General features: G+C 48.6%; 1 protein-coding gene across 1 annotated transcript; it reads right to left on the bottom strand.

Annotated features, from left to right (window-relative positions):
• Positions 1 to 5224: 5224 nt before the first annotated feature.
• CAPNS1 (calpain small subunit 1) lies at positions 5225 to 16974 on the bottom strand. The gene is made up of 11 exons (XM_075258955.1): positions 16878 to 16974; positions 12262 to 12384; positions 11451 to 11484; positions 10765 to 10854; positions 10594 to 10651; positions 10063 to 10127; positions 8599 to 8667; positions 7826 to 7904; positions 7145 to 7261; positions 6766 to 6824; positions 5225 to 5510 (listed from the first exon to the last, which is right to left on the bottom strand). The coding sequence occupies exons 2-11, from the start codon at positions 12363 to 12365 to the stop codon at positions 5484 to 5486; spliced, it is 702 nt and encodes a 233-aa protein (XP_075115056.1). The 5' UTR covers positions 12366 to 12384; positions 16878 to 16974; the 3' UTR covers positions 5225 to 5483.
• Between the last annotated feature and the right edge of the window lie 3491 nt (positions 16975 to 20465).

Raw genomic sequence — 20465 nt, forward strand, 5'->3', positions numbered from 1 at the left:
GCATGGTCCAGCCCTATGCAGCGGTCACTTATACTGTGCGGTATACAATAGCCTGGTCCAGCCCTATGCAGCGGTCACTTATACTGTGCGGTATACAATAGCCTGGTCTAGCCCTATGCAGCGGTCACTTATACTGTGCGGTATACAATAGCCTGGTCCAGCCCTATGCAGCGGTCACTTATACTGTACGGTATACAATAGCCTGGTCCAGCCCTATGCAGCGGTCACTTATACTGTGCGGTATACAATAGCCTGGTCCAGCCCTATGCAGCGGTCACTTATACTGTGCGGTATACAATAGCATGGTCCAGCCCTATGCAGCGGTCACTTATACTGTGCGGTATACAATAGCATGGTCCAGCCCTATGCAGCGGTCACTTATACTGTGCGGTATACAATAGCCTGGTCCAGCCCTATGCAGTGGTCACTTATACTGTGCGGTATACAATAGCCTGGTCTAGCCCTATGCAGTGGTCACTTATACTGTGCGGTATACAATAGCATGGTCCAGCCCTATGCAGCGGTCACTTATACTGTGCGGTATACAATAGCCTGGTCCAGTCCTATGCAGTGGTCACTTATACTGTGCGGTATACAATAGCCTGGTCTAGCCCTATGCAGCGGTCACTTATACTGTGCGGTATACAATAGCATGGTCCAGCCCTATGCAGCGGTCACTTATACTGTGCGGTATACAATAGCCTGGTCTAGCCCTATGCAGCGGTCACTTATACTGTGCGGTATACAATAGCCTGGTCTAGCCCTATGCAGTGGTCACTTATACGGTACGGTATACAATAGCCTGGTCTAGCCCTATGCAGTGGTCACTTATACTGTGCGGTATACAATAGCCTGGTCCAGTCCTATGCAGTGGTCACTTATACTGTGCGGTATACAATAGCATGGTCCAGCCCTATGCAGCGGTCACTTATACTGTGCGGTATACAATAGCCTGGTCTAGCCCTATGCAGCGGTCACTTATACTGTGCGGTATACAATAGCCTGGTCTAGCCCTATGCAGCGGTCACTTATACGGTACGGTATACAATAGCCTGGTCTAGCCCTCTGCAGTGGTCACTTATACTGTGCGGTATACAATAGCCTGGTCTAGCCCTATGCAGCGGTCACTTATACTGTGCGGTATACAATAGCCTGGTCTAGCCCTATGCAGCGGTCACTTATACTGTGCGGTATACAATAGCATGGTCCAGCCCTATGCAGCGGTCACTTATACTGTACGGTATACAATAGCCTGGTCTAGCCCTATGCAGCGGTCACTTATACTGTGCGGTATACAATAGCATGGTCCAGCCCTATGCAGCGGTCACTTATACTGTGCGGTATACAATAGCCTGGTCGAGCCCTATGCAGCGGTCACTTATACTGTGCGGTATACAATAGCCTGGTCTAGCCCTATGCAGCGGTCACTTATACTGTGCGGTATACAATAGCCTGGTCCAGCCCTATGCAGCGGTCACTTATACTGTACGGTATACAATAGCCTGGTCCAGCCCTATGCAGCGGTCACTTATACTGTGCGGTATACAATAGCCTGGTCCAGCCCTATGCAGCGGTCACTTATACTGTGCGGTATACAATAGCATGGTCCAGCCCTATGCAGCGGTCACTTATACTGTGCGGTATACAATAGCATGGTCCAGCCCTATGCAGCGGTCACTTATACTGTGCGGTATACAATAGCCTGGTCCAGCCCTATGCAGTGGTCACTTATACTGTGCGGTATACAATAGCCTGGTCTAGCCCTATGCAGTGGTCACTTATACTGTGCGGTATACAATAGCATGGTCCAGCCCTATGCAGCGGTCACTTATACTGTGCGGTATACAATAGCCTGGTCCAGTCCTATGCAGTGGTCACTTATACTGTGCGGTATACAATAGCCTGGTCTAGCCCTATGCAGCGGTCACTTATACTGTGCGGTATACAATAGCATGGTCCAGCCCTATGCAGCGGTCACTTATACTGTGCGGTATACAATAGCCTGGTCTAGCCCTATGCAGCGGTCACTTATACTGTGCGGTATACAATAGCCTGGTCTAGCCCTATGCAGTGGTCACTTATACTGTGCGGTATACAATAGCCTGGTCTAGCCCTATGCAGTGGTCACTTATACTGTGCGGTATACAATAGCCTGGTCTAGCCCTATGCAGTGGTCACTTATACTGTGCGGTATACAATAGCATGGTCTAGCCCTATGCAGCGGTCACTTATACGGTACGGTATACAATAGCCTGGTCTAGCCCTCTGCAGTGGTCACTTATACTGTGCGGTATACAATAGCCTGGTCTAGCCCTATGCAGCGGTCACTTATACTGTGCGGTATACAATAGCCTGGTCCAGCCCTATGCAGCGGTCACTTATACGGTACGGTATACAATAGCCTGGTCTAGCCCTATGCAGCGGTCACTTATACTGTGCGGTATACAATAGCATGGTCTAGCCCTATGCAGCGGTCACTTATACTGTACGGTATACAATAGCCTGGTCCAGCCCTATGCAGTGGTCACTTATACGGTACGGTATACAATAGCCTGGTCTAGCCCTATGCAGCGGTCACTTATACTGTGCGGTATACAATAGCATGGTCTAGCCCTATGCAGCGGTCACTTATACTGTACGGTATACAATAGCCTGGTCCAGCCCTATGCAGCGGTCACTTATACTGTGCGGTATACAATAGCCTGGTCCAGCCCTATGCAGTGGTCACTTATACGGTACGGTATACAATAGCCTGGTCTAGCCCTATGCAGCGGTCACTTATACTGTGCGGTATACAATAGCCTGGTCTAGCCCTATGCAGTGGTCACTTATACGGTACGGTATACAATAGCCTGGTCCAGCCCTATGCAGTGGTCACTTATACTGTGCGGTATACAATAGCATGGTCCAGCCCTATGCAGCGGTCACTTATACTGTGCGGTATACAATAGCCTGGTCTAGCCCTATGCAGCGGTCACTTATACTGTGCGGTATACAATAGCATGGTCCAGCCCTATGCAGCGGTCACTTATACTGTGCGGTATACAATAGCCTGGTCTAGCCCTATGCAGCGGTCACTTATACTGTGCGGTATACAATAGCCTGGTCTAGCCCTATGCAGTGGTCACTTATACGGTACGGTATACAATAGCCTGGTCTAGCCCTATGCAGCGGTCACTTATACTGTACGGTATACAATAGCCTGGTCTAGCCCTATGCAGCGGTCACTTATACTGTACGGTATACAATAGCGTGGTCTAGCCCTATGCAGCGGTCACTTATACTGTGCGGTATACAATAGCCTGGTCCAGCCCTATGCAGCGGTCACTTATACTGTGCGGTATACAATAGCATGGTCCAGCCCTATGCAGTGGTCACTTATACGGTACGGTATACAATAGCCTGGTCTAGCCCTATGCAGCGGTCACTTATACTGTACGGTATACAATAGCGTGGTCTAGCCCTATGCAGCGGTCACTTATACTGTGCGGTATACAATAGCCTGGTCCAGCCCTATGCAGCGGTCACTTATACGGTACGGTATACAATAGCCTGGTCTAGCCCTCTGCAGTGGTCACTTATACTGTACGGTATACAGTACATGCTTTCTAATACGAGAGCCTTTAGGTGCAATAGGGCATGTATGTCGGGAAATCCTCTTGGGGCAATGCCATAAGGACGCATTACTTACCTCCTAAATCCCGGGTGCTCCAGGTCCCTGCTGGTGATGTTTGACTTGTTGGCAGCAGCGACGTCACTGTACGCCCCTGGCAGAGTAATGGGAGCATTGCCCAGAATCACTACCCTCTAAGATTTGGTTATTATACATGTGGCCCCCTCACCAGCTGGGCCCAAAGGATCATTCCACATTGCACCCACTGCCCAGTATGGCGGCACTCACTAATATACTGTATATACCCGCTTGCCATGGCAGTGATTTTTGCCGTCCTGCAGGGGCTAGACGTCTCCGTACTCTGTCGCTGACAATCCAGCTCTAGGTCACGTGACCGACTCCGCTCTATGTACAAGTAGGAGGAGCAGAGCTGGGTGGGCAGCAACGGTAAAGTGCGGAGACTTCTGGCCCCTGCAGGGCTCTGCATACTGAAGAATCAGCACAATGGTGGAGCGATATGTATAGTAATGTGTTCAGTCTAGGCAGAAAAATGTATTTGCCCAGGGAGTGTCTTTCCTTTAACCCATCTGTTCAAGGAGTTTCCACCACCAGAGGGCGCTATCTGCATATGACTTAATGAGGCAAGCACTAAATTTAAAGGGATTTTTGCTGATAAGGACACTTGTCCTGTGGATGGTGATAAGGGGGGGGGGGGGGGGGGGGGCCGACTGTTGTGTCCTCCAGTGATCAAAAGAGCCGACTGCTCAGTGTACTGTGTAGCGGCAGTGCTGGGTGACTGCAGATCAAGGGCACATCCTCACCAAGGAGCTCAGCATGGCGGTGCTATATTATGGACCCATCCAATGACCTGCTACTACATAAATCTCTAAACCACATGTTCAGCACAGGCGAATCAGCGAGTCACATGACCAGGTAGCATACGGCGATCGTACAAGTCAGCTAGTCACATGACCAGGTAGCATACGGCGACCATACAAGTCAGCTAGTCACATGACCAGGTAGCATACGGCGACCATACAAGTCAGCGAGTCACATGACCAGGTAGCATACGGCGACCATACAAGTCAGCGAGTCACATGACCAGGTAGTATACGGCGACCATACAAGTCAGCGAGTCACATGACCAGGTAGCATACGGCGACCATACAAGTCAGCTAGTCACATGACCAGGTAGCATACAGAAACCATACAAGTCAGCGAGTCACATGACCAGGTAGTATACGGCGACCATACAAGTCAGCGAGTCACATGACCAGGTAGTATACGGCGACCATACAAGTCAGCGAGTCACATGACCAGGTAGTATACGGCGACCATACAAGTCAGCGAGTCACATGACCAGGTAGCATACAGAAACCGTACAAGTCAGCTAGTCACATGACCAGGTAGCATACGGCGACCGTACAAGTCAGCTAGTCACATGACCAGGTAGTATACGGCAACCATACAAGTCAGCGAGTCACATGACCAGGTAGCATACGGCAACCATACAAGTCAGCGAGTCACATGACCAGGTAGCATACGGCAACCTTACATATCAGCGAGTCACATGACCAGGTAGTATACGGCGATCGTACAAATCAGCCCCGGACCATTGAACTGGTTGGATTTATTGTCATTCTCGTGGCATTACAGCACATACAAGAGAGCAGAAGCGTCACACGGGGTCATGCCGGCCGCGCCGGTCCAACCATTACCGGGGGACCCAGCTCAGATATTCCAATATTACTAAAGTGTAAAATATTTTCTTCAATGAAGTTTACAAAGATAAAGGAGTGTAAAAAAATCAGGCATGTATACAGAGGGGGGAGATCTTCACAGCTCCGATCGGCAGGCGCCTCCTGCTGCTTCACGAGTACATGGTCAGCTGCAGCCACTGCAAGGGAGAAAGATCAGATACGTCACCGTCATGTCACACAGGAGGCAGATTTATTCCAAAAGCGGCGCCCCACCTGTCCACAGGCTGTGTGTGGTATTGCAGCTCCACTACATTCACTTCACTGCAGCTTTTCTGCACGCACCCTATAGATCCTTTACTATACTCCAGAGCTGCATGCAAAATTCTGCTCATTGTCAGTGGAGGCAGTCAGCAAGCTGCTTGTCAAACACATCCTTACCAGCTTAAAGGGGTTTTCTGGAACATACATTTTGATTGCAGACTGGATGAGACGTGGTTCAGACAAGGCTGAAAACTACCCACTTATTTAAAGGGGTTTTCTGTGTCTTACCAGGTCCTTAGGATAGGTCATCAATAGGTGATTAGTGGAGTCTGACATCTGGCACCCCCACAGATCAGCTACATGAAGAGGCAGCAGCATTTGGGAGATCGCTGCGGCCTCTTCAATGAATACCAAGCACAGCATTGTAAGTACTGTGGAGGTAATGCTTGGTATTGCTGCTCAGCCCCATTCTCTTGGGACTGAGCTGCTGCTGCACCATGTGACAGATGATATGAACGGCTGATCGGTGGCGGCCCCCACCAATCACATACTGATGACCCATTCTAAGGATAGGCGAGTCGCAGAGAACCCCTTTAAATAACAGAGCCATTCTCAGCTCGGTCTCATCCAGCCATCGACCACCACTTGGGTCTGCGCCCTCGAGAGGAGCCTTTAACCCTTTCCTGTAAACACCCTATTTTAATTTTTGTTTTCAACTCCATACAATGTACTGGGAAGATGGAAACAAAATTCAAAATTGGGTGGAATTGGAAAAAAAAATAAATAAATTTGGTGATTTTCTTACAGGCTTTGATTTTATGGCGCAGTCAAAATATCAGCTGCATTGGATGGGTCGGGGCGATTGTGGGGATACCAAATTTAGAGAATTTTATTTTTCCCATTTTTTTTTCAACCCCTCAGAAAACTTTGCAAAAAAAATAAAAAAATTGTTGGGGGTCGGTCATCTGTGGGCACGGTTTTATGGGGGTTCATGCCTGCGGTCAGTGCGGGCATAGTAGAGACCCTACAGCTTTGGCGGCCGCCATATATAAATACACGACAATCGCCATAATTGTAAGGCAGATGTTGGCGAAGGGTTAATCTATGAACAAGTATTGGAGCATGTGACAGACTGTTGTCAAATCGTCACCCATGGCCTCCAAAATACCCCCCCAGCGTGACAGCGCTCACCTCCTGGATTGTCACTCTGATCTTCCCATCTCCATCCTTATCCAAAGCTTTAAAAGCACCTGGAAGACAAGAAAGTGAAGTATGAAGACATCCGAATATTACTGCCCCCCACCCCCTGACATCACCCCCCCCCCAGTCAGTGACATGGAGGTATATACAGGCTCTGTATGGTATATAGAAGTACATTTACAGAGGTACACTACCCAAAAGTAACCTCTCAGAGCCTTTTAATAGAGTGGTGTGAATCACATTGCTGATTGAGATTTTTTGTTTCTTTTTATCAATGACTGTGTCCCTGAGAGCGGAGCTGATGGTCGGAGGCGTTTCCAGGGGTAAAGGTTGGAATGTCCCTATAACCAGTTATTGTAGTATTACTTACGGAACATGGCGTCGAGCCGCACCAGGCAGGCGATGTAATTGTCGAAGTCCATGTCGCCATTCTCATCAGAATACCGACGACTGATCATCTGGTACAATTCACCAGTTAGATTGAATCCTAAGAAGAGAAACATGATAGGGCCCGATCAGTATATAGAGCCACACCAGTATATAGGGCCGCATCGGCATACAGGGCCGTATCGGCATACAGGGCCGCATCGGCATACAGGGCCGCATCGGCATACAGGGCCGCATCGGCATACAGGGCCGCATCGGCATACAGGGCCGCATCGGCATACAGGGCCGCATCGGCATACAGGGCCGCATCGGCATACAGGGCCGCATCGGTATACAGGGCTAGATCAGTATATAGGGTCGCACCAGTATACAGGGCTAGATCAGTATATAGGGTCGCACCAGTATATAGGGCCAGATCAGCATACAGGGCCAGATCAGCATACAGGGCTAGATCAGTATATAGGGTCGCACCAGTATATAGGGCCAGATCAGCATACAGGGCCAGATCAGCATACAGGGCCAGATCAGCATACAGGGTCGCACCAGTATATAGGGTCAGATCAGCATATAGGGCCGCATCAGTATACAGGACTCCTGACCATATTTTCTGCTCTTCTGATTGACAGAATGATCTGAGGGGAGAGCGGACAGAACTACCACCCACCTGCTGCTTGGAATGCTGCGGGCAGCTCTGGTCCATTAATAGTTCCCGATCGGTCTGCATCATATCTCTTGTAGACGGCCTGAAAAAAAAATACATAATACACACCTCAGCTGCTGCAGAACCTCATAATACACACCTCAGATGCTGCAGAACCTCATAATACACACCTCAGCTGCTGCAGAACCTCATAATACACACCTCAGCTGCTGCAGAACCTCATAATACACACCTCAGCTGCTGCAGAACCTCATAATACACACCACAGCTGCTGCAGAACATCATAGTACACACCTCAGCTGCTGCAGAACATCATAATACACACCTCAGCTGCTGCAGAACCTCATAATACACACCTCAGCTTCTGCAGAACCTAATAGTACACACTGCAGCTGCTGCAGAACCTCATAATACACACCTCACCTGCTGCAGAACCTCATAATACACACCTCAGCTGCTGCAGAACCTCATCATACACACCTCAGCTGCTGCAGAACCTCATAATACACACCTCAGCTGCTGTAGAACCTCATAATACACACCTCAGCTGCTGCAGAACCTCATAATACAGCATCCTTGGTGCACATTAGCTGCCATAGACCTTCAAAAACGTTAATGTGCTGCAGTCTCCTGCTCTGCCAGTAATACAACAGGCTCTGGCGCCCCCTATATTGCAAAGTCTCCTAAGCACTAACTGCTGCCCCCTACAGTTATCAGACGGGACAGAAATATAAGGCCGCCTGTGCGACCATCGTACAATCCGTAGTCTTCCTCACCTGCCATTTCTTGATGTTGTTCCACAAATACTTGAATTCCTCAAAGCCCAGTTTTCCGGTGCTGTCGCTCTGTACGGAGTTGTCAAGGCACAAACACATCCACAAGCGCCGCGGTCCATCGACATTCACAGTCATAACAATGAAGCAACTCTGCAAATAATTTTGATTAAACCCTAATGTCTTGCGTCCACATCTCTTAGGCTGAGCTACGTGTCTAATGTGCGCAGGGCGGCACGAAAAAATAACGTGTGACTGCGAGATCAGACTACACAGGGCTAGTTTGTAGTCTTCAAAGATGTTTCATTTCTCGTAACGTTTCAATGGACGATGACAAGTCTAGAATTCGCCATTGACCTGAGAGGTTCTGGATTATCAAGGAGTCTGGATAAAGGGACAGTGCTACTGAAAGATCGGAGCTTGCTGAGCGATCCCTTTAAGTCATCTGGAAGTCTACCCAATACTATCGCTCTGTATCAATTAGAGAGGAGCGAACAGTGAAATAATCGAGATTCGATATTCGTTTCCAGTAGAGCCTCAATATTGGACTACTCGATGGAATATCCAATCCCATTATAGTCTATGGGAAAAATGCTCGTTTCAGGGGAAACCACTATCCGACAAAAGGAGAGTCACCAAGTCCACGAGTAGCAGGAGGAGAGTGTTTAGGAGGAGCGCTGTGCAGTTCAAGCGCACGGACCCCATTATAGTCTATGCGTGCGCTTTAATTGAACAGTGCTTGCAGTTGCGCTGATAAAAAGTAAGCTCCCTCGTAACCGCAAGCTGCCAGCTCTCCCGACTAGCAAAGACGAGCCTGCGGCAAATCAGTGCTGGTTCTGCGGCAGGCTCATGCTTGCTAGTCGGGAGAGCTGGCAGCTGGTGTTACGAGGGAGCTTACTTTTTTGTCATAGGAATGCATTGACCAGCATTGATTGGCCTGTGCACAGCATTCAGCCAATGAACGCTCGTCTGTGAGGAGGCGGAGTCTAAAATCGGACCACAGTGGAGACTGCTGTGGTCTGATCTTAGACTCCACCTCCTCACAGACGAGCCTCCGGCAGAACCAGCGTTGATTGGCTGAATGCTGTACACTGGCCAATCAACGCTGGTCAATGCATTCCTATGAGAAAAAGTAAGCTCCCTCGTAACAGCAAGCTGTCTGCTCCTAGCAAGGACAAGCCTGATGCAGAACCAGCGCTGATTTGCTGAATGCTGTACACTGTATAGCATTTGGCAAATCAACGCTGGTTTTGAATCGAATATTTACTGTGAATAGCTAGTCGTATTCGATCGAGTATGAGTATTTCGAATACCGTAGTATCCGATCGAATACCTACTCGATGGAATACTACTCGCTCATCTCTAGTACCAATTACTGGGCTAAAGGGAAATCTGCAGAGCTGTAATACTGCTACTGCGAACATAACACAACCCGGACACCAGTCCATGCCATTCCTATAAGGATACGTCCATCACAGCCACCATACTGCGACAGGACTCAATGCTGAACCCGTCCGTCTTCAGGTCCGGATCTGTAAGAGAACAAGATGTCAGGGTCACGACCCGAATACACCGTGAACATAAGGAAAATAACCGCGACTACGTAAACATTTACATGTGAAAAAACAGGAACTTCATAGAAAGGCAAATGAGGCTCGTCCTAGTGCAAGTCGTGAAATATAAAACCCGAAAGAGCCGCCAAGTTAACCCTTCCCTCTACACTTACGGCGCAGGCTCACAGCTGTACCCGATGGTTCGAGACCTGAGACAACTCGTGTTTGTGCCATCAACTAACCCTACGGAGGGCTTATGCAGGACTAGGATCTTTCATGCCCTCCTGCTTCTATCTTCCTAGTCTTTCCTAGTGCTGCACCAGTTCTCTGGAGTGCGCTACCCCGGACAATCCAATGAATTTCAACACCCAGCTTCAAGCAGATGGTATTGAACAGATGGTGAACTTCCCCTTTAATGAGGAATCCATAGCAAAACAATACTCACGTCGTGCAACTACTTTATTGAGAATTCCCATCAGTTCGGTTGGGCTGACCTCCATGTCCTAAAGAAACGGGAGTCAAAATTAAACATTGCGTGTAACACTGAACACCCTCCCTATGACAACACCAACGGTGCCAACCCTGGAACAAATGCCAAGGAATTTCCAAGACTTACACTTCCGGCCAGTTGGTTGAAGAGCCGACGGAACTGCTGCTCCTCCTGGCTCTCGTTTGCCTGAATGACGGAAATATGGCTCCGAGGGGGCTGGAGAGAAACAGGGGGGACAATTAGGAAGTGGAGGACTCTGAATGGGGGGGGGGAGGGGGGAAGCGGAAGGGAATCTAAACCTACACTAGTCCCTGTTCCAATCTATATTGGTCTCCGTTATCGGCCATTTTAGGGGTGATTGGGGGGGGGGGGGGGACTCATGCTCTTCATTGAGAACAGGTCTCTGTTCCATAACCCAAAAGGGAGAATTATCATGTTGTACCTGTACTGTATTGTACCCCAAGTCTTCTTGCATACAGGGCATGAAAAAGTTGCAAAAAAACCCATTTTTTTTTATAATTCCTCTTTTAGGCCACCTTCACCCCTTTGTCGATGATGCGCGTGGCGAAGGCAGGGTAAACGAACCCCTCCAGATTTAGGCCAGATCTACACCAGACACCTCCGGCAGTCCCATAGACATGAATGGAGTGTAACACATATGAACTTCCATCAGGGGGCACTTATGGGCAGACACAGGAGCCTCAATGTGGGGGTGGCCCGTGTCATACCGGACCCCGGTGATTGTTCCCAGTAACCTATAACTGTGGTGTACACGTATGAGAGCGACAATCAGACATGGAATATTCTCTTACCGGAGGAGTGGGGTTGTAGCTCGCAGCTGCGTCGCTGTAAAGAGTAAAAAACGAGAGATTAGGGATCAGAAACTGCTGAAATATCTGCCACGTGTATATGATATGAATAATACAATTTTACTTCTATAGTTTGTCAATTGTGAGAACTCCTGCTCAGACTAACCCATTGCACCAACCACTAGACATCCGAATGGGTGCGTGTCATACTTCATTGTCCCTGTAGGGGTTGCTCTACACACATAGCTGCACCTTTCTCCTGTAAAGGTCCTAGAAGCAGGATCTGTGGCAGCAAACGGATCACCCCTGAGGTCTGGTGTTCAGTTTCATTCACGGGACTGCAATACCAGATACAGCCCATAAATAAGAGAGGCGCTATTTCTAAGCACCTCCAAAACTGCAGCTTGCAACCATTTTTTTGGGCTAATTTAGACCACCGTCAGCTACAATGAAAGGGGTTTTCCAAGTTACATAAGTCGGGGGTCGGACACCAAGAGGTGCAGAATCTGAGTCACTGCTTCGGCCTCTTTACCGAGAACAGCGCCATCCATTTGCATAGTGGCTGTGCTTGGTATTGCAGCTCAGCCCTAATCACTTGAATTGGACTGAGCTGTGATCAGACCACGTGATTGGTGAAGGTGACGTCACATGACATTGAGGTGCAGGATTCCGGGATGATGGACTCTGCGGATGTTCAAAACCCCTTTAATATTTGTTAACCTTGAGATATGTCACTAATATCAAACTGCAGGAGGTCGAGACCCCGGAGTGTCAATTAAGGACCCTTTTAAGTGTCACCTGCAGAACTACATACCTGAGTGCATTGAAAATTCCTCCGAAGAGTCCTCCAGAACCGAATCCTCCGCCGCCACCACCACCAAAGCCGCCACCTCCTCCATATTGTCTGATCAGGAACATCTTTATAGTCTACCTAGAACTGGAGAGAAAAAAGAGACATGACGACGTTATTCACGATCGGGAACGAGTCCTTGTTAGCCCTATAACCGCCATAGACGTGTGAGGTTATACAGCCGACACATGGTGCTCACCAGATGAATGTAGGGCAAAGCCAACGCTTTTTGACTGGCCAACCATCTCCTGGGCATGGGGGTATCCTAAGAATCAGCCTATTGGATTTGTACATTTTGTTTCACTGCTCGATACTGCCGGGGAGTCCGCGGCACAATACTCCCCACTGTGTAGGCCCATTCATCTAGGCCAGGGGTAGGGAACCTTCAGCGCTCCAGCTGCTGTGAAACTACAACTCCCAGCATGCTCCATTCACTTCCATGGGAGTTCCAAGAAAAGCAGAGCCAGTATGCATGCTGGGATTTGTAGTCTTGCAACAGCTGGAGAGCCGTACGTTCCCTACCCCTGATCCAGGCCGAATTAGAAGTGGAGATCCTTGACGGAATGCCGATCCCATCCAGGCTACACCATGGGCGACTACACGGAGTTCCTGTTCATTTCCCGCCGTGAGAACATACCCTTAGGTCACACTGAACATACCGCAGAGGGTTGCCTGCTGCATTTACACTAAATATAACCCCACATCAAGAAGTGGCCGGTGCTGGGGAATGTCAACTATTGCCGGGGTTCTGTATTGTAAAGGTAAGTCGCTTGTCAAAGATTAACAATAGCGAAAAACCCCAGGGTGACTCATGCAAGAACGCTGCAGCAACACACGCTCCAATTGTAGAAGAGAAGACCCGGGTCCAAGGGTGTCAGTGCACAGTGCAGCACCATACAAATAAAAACAGGGTGCACCACGACACTACAGCTACAAGAAATCCAGCAACGGCAAAGGAAATGCACCCTGAAAAGCGACTCCTAAGAACTGTGCATGCTATCTGGGTGCTGCAGCCGCACTCCTGGGGGATGGGGATGTACCCCGACTCCTGGACACTTCAATGGGAGCACCAAAGATATCCGCCGAGTGCTGCCAGCACAAGAGGGGCCAGACACCCCATGTTCTTAGGTCTATCCTATGGATATATTTTACATGGCACACCCCTTTAAGTAGTATGCAGTGGGTGACGTCAGTCTGCAGGGTCACAGTACTGGTATGGATGCTGGGCAGTGCGCCATCACCCTGTGAGCCAGGGGAACTGCGCTGTGTAGATACTGGACGAACGCCAAATATTTTTTTATTTTTGTTTCTTTTATTACTTACGTTTCCCCGGGTGTAAGGAGCAAATGCTAAATAAAGCTGGTTGACAACAGTGCTTGGGACTGAACGGTCATGGGTCTGTCTACCCCTGAAGATGGCAATTACCAGATACGGAAGACATTGCCAGGAGTCTAGACAACTAGAAGGCACAGCAGGTTCTTAAAGGGGTTTTACAGGATAGGTCGGTAATATCAGATCAGTGGGGGGTCTGACACCCGGCACCCCTACCGATCAGCTAATAGCAGCCGCAGCACCAGCAAAAACAGAAGCGCCGTACACAGTGTAGTGGTTGAGCCAGGTTACTGCAGCGAGCTTCTTATTCAACCAAACGAGTCCTGAGCTGTGGTAATTTGGCTCAGCCACTACACAGTGTACAGATCCGTCTGCTTCTTACTGCAGAAACCCCGCAGATCAGCTGACTGATCTGGAAAGAGTCTCTACTTAGCAACTGATGTCACATCCACTGTTCTTCTGCTTCTCAGTCCTATTCAAGTGAATGGGGCTGAGCTGCAATACCAAGCATGACCACTATACAAAGTATGGCACTGTCTTTTGCATATGCTGAAGATCCTGCACAACTCATCTGAACACTAAGGACGGGTCTGTATTCTGCAGCATTACGATTCTGCAGCGATTTTCAAACCGCACCATCCACAGGGGTTACACCAATTGTGGAAACCAGACATTTGTTTCCACAGGTGAGGCTGCTGCAAGATAACCTGCTGCAGACATCCCACAGGGGGCCCCAACCCAGGGCTGTAGCCTAAGGACGGATTACTTAATTGGGTCACGATTTAGATGCATAACTAGGTTTGCCCTTAGTGTGGCCTCACGTGTCATCTGGCTAATCCCGGGGTGCACCTGTATTTGTCTTTGCTCCATATGGGAGCGTCTCAGCAGATGTAACCCATCACGTTAGAGCACCCTGAACAGACCCTTAGACAGGCTGATACAGCATCAGTGGACGTCCTCCCCCAATGATCGCTGCTGCCCCCTACAGGAGGGTGTGTGGTACTGCAGCTCAGTCCATTCAAGTGTGCTCAAGTATGTGACAAAAAGTTGCAAAAAACACACATGACAGTAACTGTGCGACCAGTCTGCAACTTATTATCATGCAACTTTCTAGAGGCGAGAATTGGCCGCCCAGTATATATATATATATATATATATATATATATATATATATATATATTATATATTATATATTCCATGCTCCATGATGAACCACTTAGTCTCGGCCTATAGACCAGGGGTAGGGAACGTTCGGCTCTCCAGCTGTTGCAAAACTACAACTCCCAGCATGCATACTGGCTCTGCTGTTCTTGGAACTCCCATGGAAGTGAATGGAGCATGCTGGGAGTTGTAGTTTCACAGCAGCTGGAGAGCCGAAGGTTCCCTACCCCTGCTATAGACAGTACACACAATCTTGTCTTCTCCCGCTGGTCACACAATGGGTCCTGACAACTCTTCTCAATTTACAATGTTGACACTGTCCGCGCCCGACCATCCCTGCCATACACCTGCCCATATACTACAGTAAATACAGTAGCGGCTGGAGGAACCGGTCGTGCAGGTAAGTAAGGGAGGGTCTATGACTACACAGTCAGGAATCAGGGGCTCATGTTCGGAGAAGTAAAAGCTGCCCCGTGGCCATTAACTATGTGTGTGCCGGCAGGCTGCAGATATACGGCGCTACGTACTCATGCACATATAGCACCAGTACTACTGGTTCCAGTCTGGCCAGTCAGTAAGGAATGCTGGAGCGCTAACCACTCCTTATTAAATAATAGAATCCCCCCCCTTGTCACACAGCTGCCCCCCTCTATGCCCGGGGCACCAGCACACCCACACAGGGTCAGTCTATATATGTAACGTGGAGCCACAGGCCAAGGCTGATCCAGAGCAATTCCTAGAAATAGATGGGGGGGGGGGGGGGGGCTGAGAGCTATGGCGGCATTCTATAGGCTGCCAAGGATGTGCAGGGTGTGGTGACTGCAGGTTAATATCGGCCATATACTAAAAGATAGCGCCCCCCACTTCCCTATGGTTCTGTATGCTCATTGACAACCATGGATAAGGGGCTGCCTAGTGACATGAGAAGACGCTTATCTCCACTGGGGGCAGTGAAATATATATATATATATATATATATCTCTGTATATCCCCTCATTGCTGTGCCCTGTACTCTGTATAGGTAGAAGCAGCAGTTTCAGGTCTACCATGAGAATCTGAAGCTGAGACTGAAGAACGTCCCATCAATATGACATGTCTGCACCGGAGATCAGCGGCGCTGTGAGGTATTTGGCAGCCACTTATCATGCGGTGCATTTATCTGCTCTATCAATAACCGATGCCGGAGAGCAGAATCCAAGAAAGTGATAGCGGACCCGGCCCGGCGCTGCTACACTGTAACGGCACTGCATCAGTGAATGTCACTGTACATGGCAGAAAGCAATATACTAAAGTACTGACCCAATGTATACACAACACAGAGCCTATATACACAGAACATACAACTACACTTATACATGACACTAAAAGTAGTAAATATATACAACGGTATAGTGTACACACGTATGTACAACAGTATAATATATACAACTAGATATAGTATATACATACAACCCTGCCCAGTGTATACACAAAAACACATATAGACATATATACTAGCAGTGTATACAGAACTACACATACATATAACTGCACATGTAATGTACATACACATATATGGAGAGTGATACATTCTATACACTTTGTATACATTGTATACATAAAACATACCTATGGCTAGTAGGTGTATACAGTGTACTGTACGCTATACATTACACACATATACAGTATAACTCCACGTATACATTGTATACATAGCACACCTATGTACAGTATGACTATAGGATACAGTATAGTAAGAGTATACAGTATATACATTGACACCTATGTATGAGTATACAGTATATACACACAGCACACCTATATATAGTATGGGTATACAGTATTGACACCTATGTATGAGTATACAGTATATACATTGCACACCTATGTATGAGTATACAGTATATACATTGCACACCTATGTATGAGTATACAGTATATACATTGCACACCTATGTATGAGTATACAGTATACACACTGCACAGCTATATATAGTATGAGTATACACTGCACACCTATGTATAGTATAAGTATACAGTATATACACACAGCACACTGTACATTACACGGCGGCTGTCCCTCTCCCGGTGCCCGGTGCTGCACTCACCCTCCCTGGCCGCAGGTTCCGGGCTTCTCCGCTCCTCTCTCTCCTCCTCGGTTCCGGGCAGGGCGCGGCCGCTTTACTGGTGAATCACAAGCATGACAGCTAAGGGCACGCCCACCCCATAGCCACGCCTACTAGCTAAGTATAAAGGCCAACCACAGAGTGTCTCCGGTCCTGCTGCACCCGGCCGCCATCTTTGTGGAGACCAATGTACCCTACAGTATATATAGAACCGTACACAACATGGCTGCGGCCTCAGGCAGGGACATAGTAACAGGAGATAGCTGGGCGTGGGCTGCGGAGATAATGCGGGTGTGCAGAGTGATGACAGCCGCCCCACACCCACAGCTCCTGCCGGCCTGTAAGCCGGGTAACCGGGCGGGCACTTGTCTGTCCTCGGCCTGTGCCCACATAAGGGGCACTGCACCGACTGCACACGTGTATAATGCCCTGCTATAGGTCTCTACACAGTATAATGTGGCCAACACTTTGTAAAGCAATTCTTTAAAATTTTCATTAAAATCGATTTTTTTCTCGTAGACACATAGGAATAGCCTTAAGAAAGACCATTCTTCTCCTACCTTTAGATGTCTTCTTCGCGCCGCTGTTCCGTAGAAATCCCAGTTTTCGACGGTATGCAAATGAGTTCTCTCGCAGCACTGGGGGCGGGCCCTAGCGCTTAAACAGCACTGGGGGCGTCTCCAATGCTGCGAGAGAACTCTCCAGCGCCGCCTCCATCTTCTTCAGATGCCGCCGCCTCTTCATTCGTTTTCTTCTGGCGCAGGCGGTCAAACTTGTAGGCCTCGGGCAGAGTGTCCAGACCTCAATCCCATAGAAAACTTCTGGAGAAGCTGAAGCTCCGAGTTGCCAATCGACAACCTTAAAATCTTAATAATTTAGAGATGATCTTGAAGGAGGAGAGGAGCAAAATTCCTCCTGACATGGCTGACGTATGCGCAAACCTCATCATCACCTTCAAAAACCTCTGACTACTGTGCGACCAACAAGGATTCTACCACCGAGTATTAAGTCTTGTTTGCCGGAGGGGTCACATACTTATTTCTCTCTGCGAAATGCAAATTTATAGAATGCGATTTTCTGAAGTCAGATCACCCGACAACCGCAAGAGCTGTGAATGAAACCTCTGCCCAATAACTACGAGATGTAATGTGGAAAGATTTATCCAATGTGGTGGAAACGTAACCTGAGACGGTGTGATGTCATGTGTCCTAGGGCTCGGAAAAGGAAAGTAGTAATCTGATTGGTAGTAAAGTGCACGGCACTGGCAGATACAAATGTGTAATAAAAACTGGTGTCATTTACATTTCTGACTGTATCCTCTAATAATGGCTGATAACAGAGGACAACAGTGAGCGAGTGCTGTATATACACTGTGTGATCAAAAGTATCCGGACACCTGGCTGACAATGACTTACAAGTTGGTGGCGCCTCCATGGGTAATGCTGGATACAATATGGTGTTGGCCCACCCTTAGCCTTGATGACGGCTTCCACTCTCGCAGGCAGACGTTCAATCAGGCGCTGGAAGGTTTCTTGGGGAATGGCCGCCCATTCTTCACGGAGTGCTGCACTGAGGAGAGGTATCGATGTAGGGCGGTGAGGTCTGGCACCAAGTCGGCGTTCCAAAACCTCCCAAAGGTGTTCTATAGGATACAAGTCAGGAGTGTGTGCAGGCCGGTCCATTACAGAGATGTTATTGTGGTGTAACCACTCCGCCACAGGCCGCGCAGTATGAACAGGTGCTCCATCGTGTTGTAAGATGCAATCGCCATCCCCGAATTGCTCTTCAACAGTGGGAAGCAAGAAGGTGTTTAATACATCAATGTAGGCCTGTGCTGTGATAGTGCCACGCAAAACAACAAGGGGTGCAAGCCCCCTCCATGAAAAACACCACCACACCATAACACCACCGCCTCCGAATATTACTGCTGGCACTACACATGCTGGCAGAGGACATTCACCAGGCATTCGCCATACCCACACCCTGCCATCGGATCGCCACATTGTGTACCGTGATTCGTCACTCCACACAACGTTTTTCCACTGTTCAATCGACAATGTTTACGCTCCTTACACCAAGCGAGGCGTCGTTTGGCATTGACCTGCGTGATGTGTGGCGCCCAATCACCTGACCACGTACGAAGTCCGTGAGTTCCGCGGAGCGCCCCATTCTGCTCGCTCACGATGTCTAATGTCTACTGAGGTCACTGATATGGAGGACCTGGCAGTAGGGGGCAGCACAATGCACCTAATATGAAAAGCGGATGTTTGAGGGTGTCTGGATACTTTTGAACACATAGTGTATGTAGATATACAATTCTCTCATAACAGAGGACAACAGTGAGCGAGTGCTGTAGATTTACAGATACAGAATTGTCTGATAACGTCTGAAACAGAAGAACAGTAATGAGGACTAAACTGTAGCTGAAGGTTCATAAAACTGTTGAGATAATTCTCCATACAGCGCTGTATTTTCATAATACATTTCATAAGGGCTATACCGCAACGTTGGCCACGACTCCTATCACGCAACCAAAGATTGCCAATGTTGTCTTGCAACTTCTTCATTGTAAGTGAATAGAGTCACATTGCAAACCTTTGGATAGTATGCCTATGAAATCTAGTGGCCTATGGATCTAGAGCTCCTCCTCATAGAGTGTAAGCTCTTGTGTCCCCCTATCTCCTCATAGACTGTAAGCTCTTGTGTCCCCCTACCTCCTCATAGACTGTAAGCTCTTGTGTCCCCCTACCTCCTCATAGACTGTAAGCTCTTGTGTCCCCCTATCTCCTCATAGACTGTAAGCTCTTGTGTCCCCCTACCTCCTCGTAGACTGTAAGCTCTTGTGTCCCCCTACCTCCTCATAGACTGTAAGCTCTTGTGTCCTCCTATCTCCTCATAGACTGTAAGCTCTTGTGTCCTCCTATCTCCTCATAGACTGTAAGCTCTTGTGTCCCCCTACCTCCTCATAGACTGTAAGCTCTTGTGTCCCCCTACCTCCTCATAGACTGTAAGCTCTTGTGTCCCCCTACCTCCTCATAGACTGTAAGCTCTTGTGTCCTCCTACCTCCTCATAGACTGTAAGCTCTTGTGTCCTCCTACCTCCTCATAGACTGTAAGCTCTTGTGTCCCCCTACCTCCTCATAGACTGTAAGCTCTTGTGTCCCCCTACCTCCTCATAGACTGTAAGCTCTTGTGTCCCCCTACCTCCTCATAGACTGTAAGCTCTTGTGTCCTCCTACCTCCTCATAGACTGTAAGCTCTTGTGTCCCCCTACCTCCTCATAGACTGTAAGCTCTTGTGTCCCCCTACCTCCTCATAGACTGTAAGCTCTTGTGTCCCCCTACCTCCTCATAGACTGTAAGCTCTTGTGTCCCCCTACCTCCTCATAGACTGTAAGCTCTTGTGTCCTCCTATCTCCTCATAGACTGTAAGCTCTTGTGTCCCCCTACCTCCTCATAGACTGTAAGCTCTTGTGTCCTCCTACCTCCTCATAGACTGTAAGCTCTTGTGTCCTCCTATCTCCTCATAGACTGTAAGCTCTTGTGTCCTCCTATCTCCTCATAGACTGTA

The sequence above is a fragment of the Leptodactylus fuscus genome, chromosome 11 (genome assembly GCF_031893055.1).
Source record: "Leptodactylus fuscus isolate aLepFus1 chromosome 11, aLepFus1.hap2, whole genome shotgun sequence".
In the NCBI taxonomy this organism is placed as follows: domain Eukaryota; kingdom Metazoa; phylum Chordata; class Amphibia; order Anura; family Leptodactylidae; genus Leptodactylus; species Leptodactylus fuscus.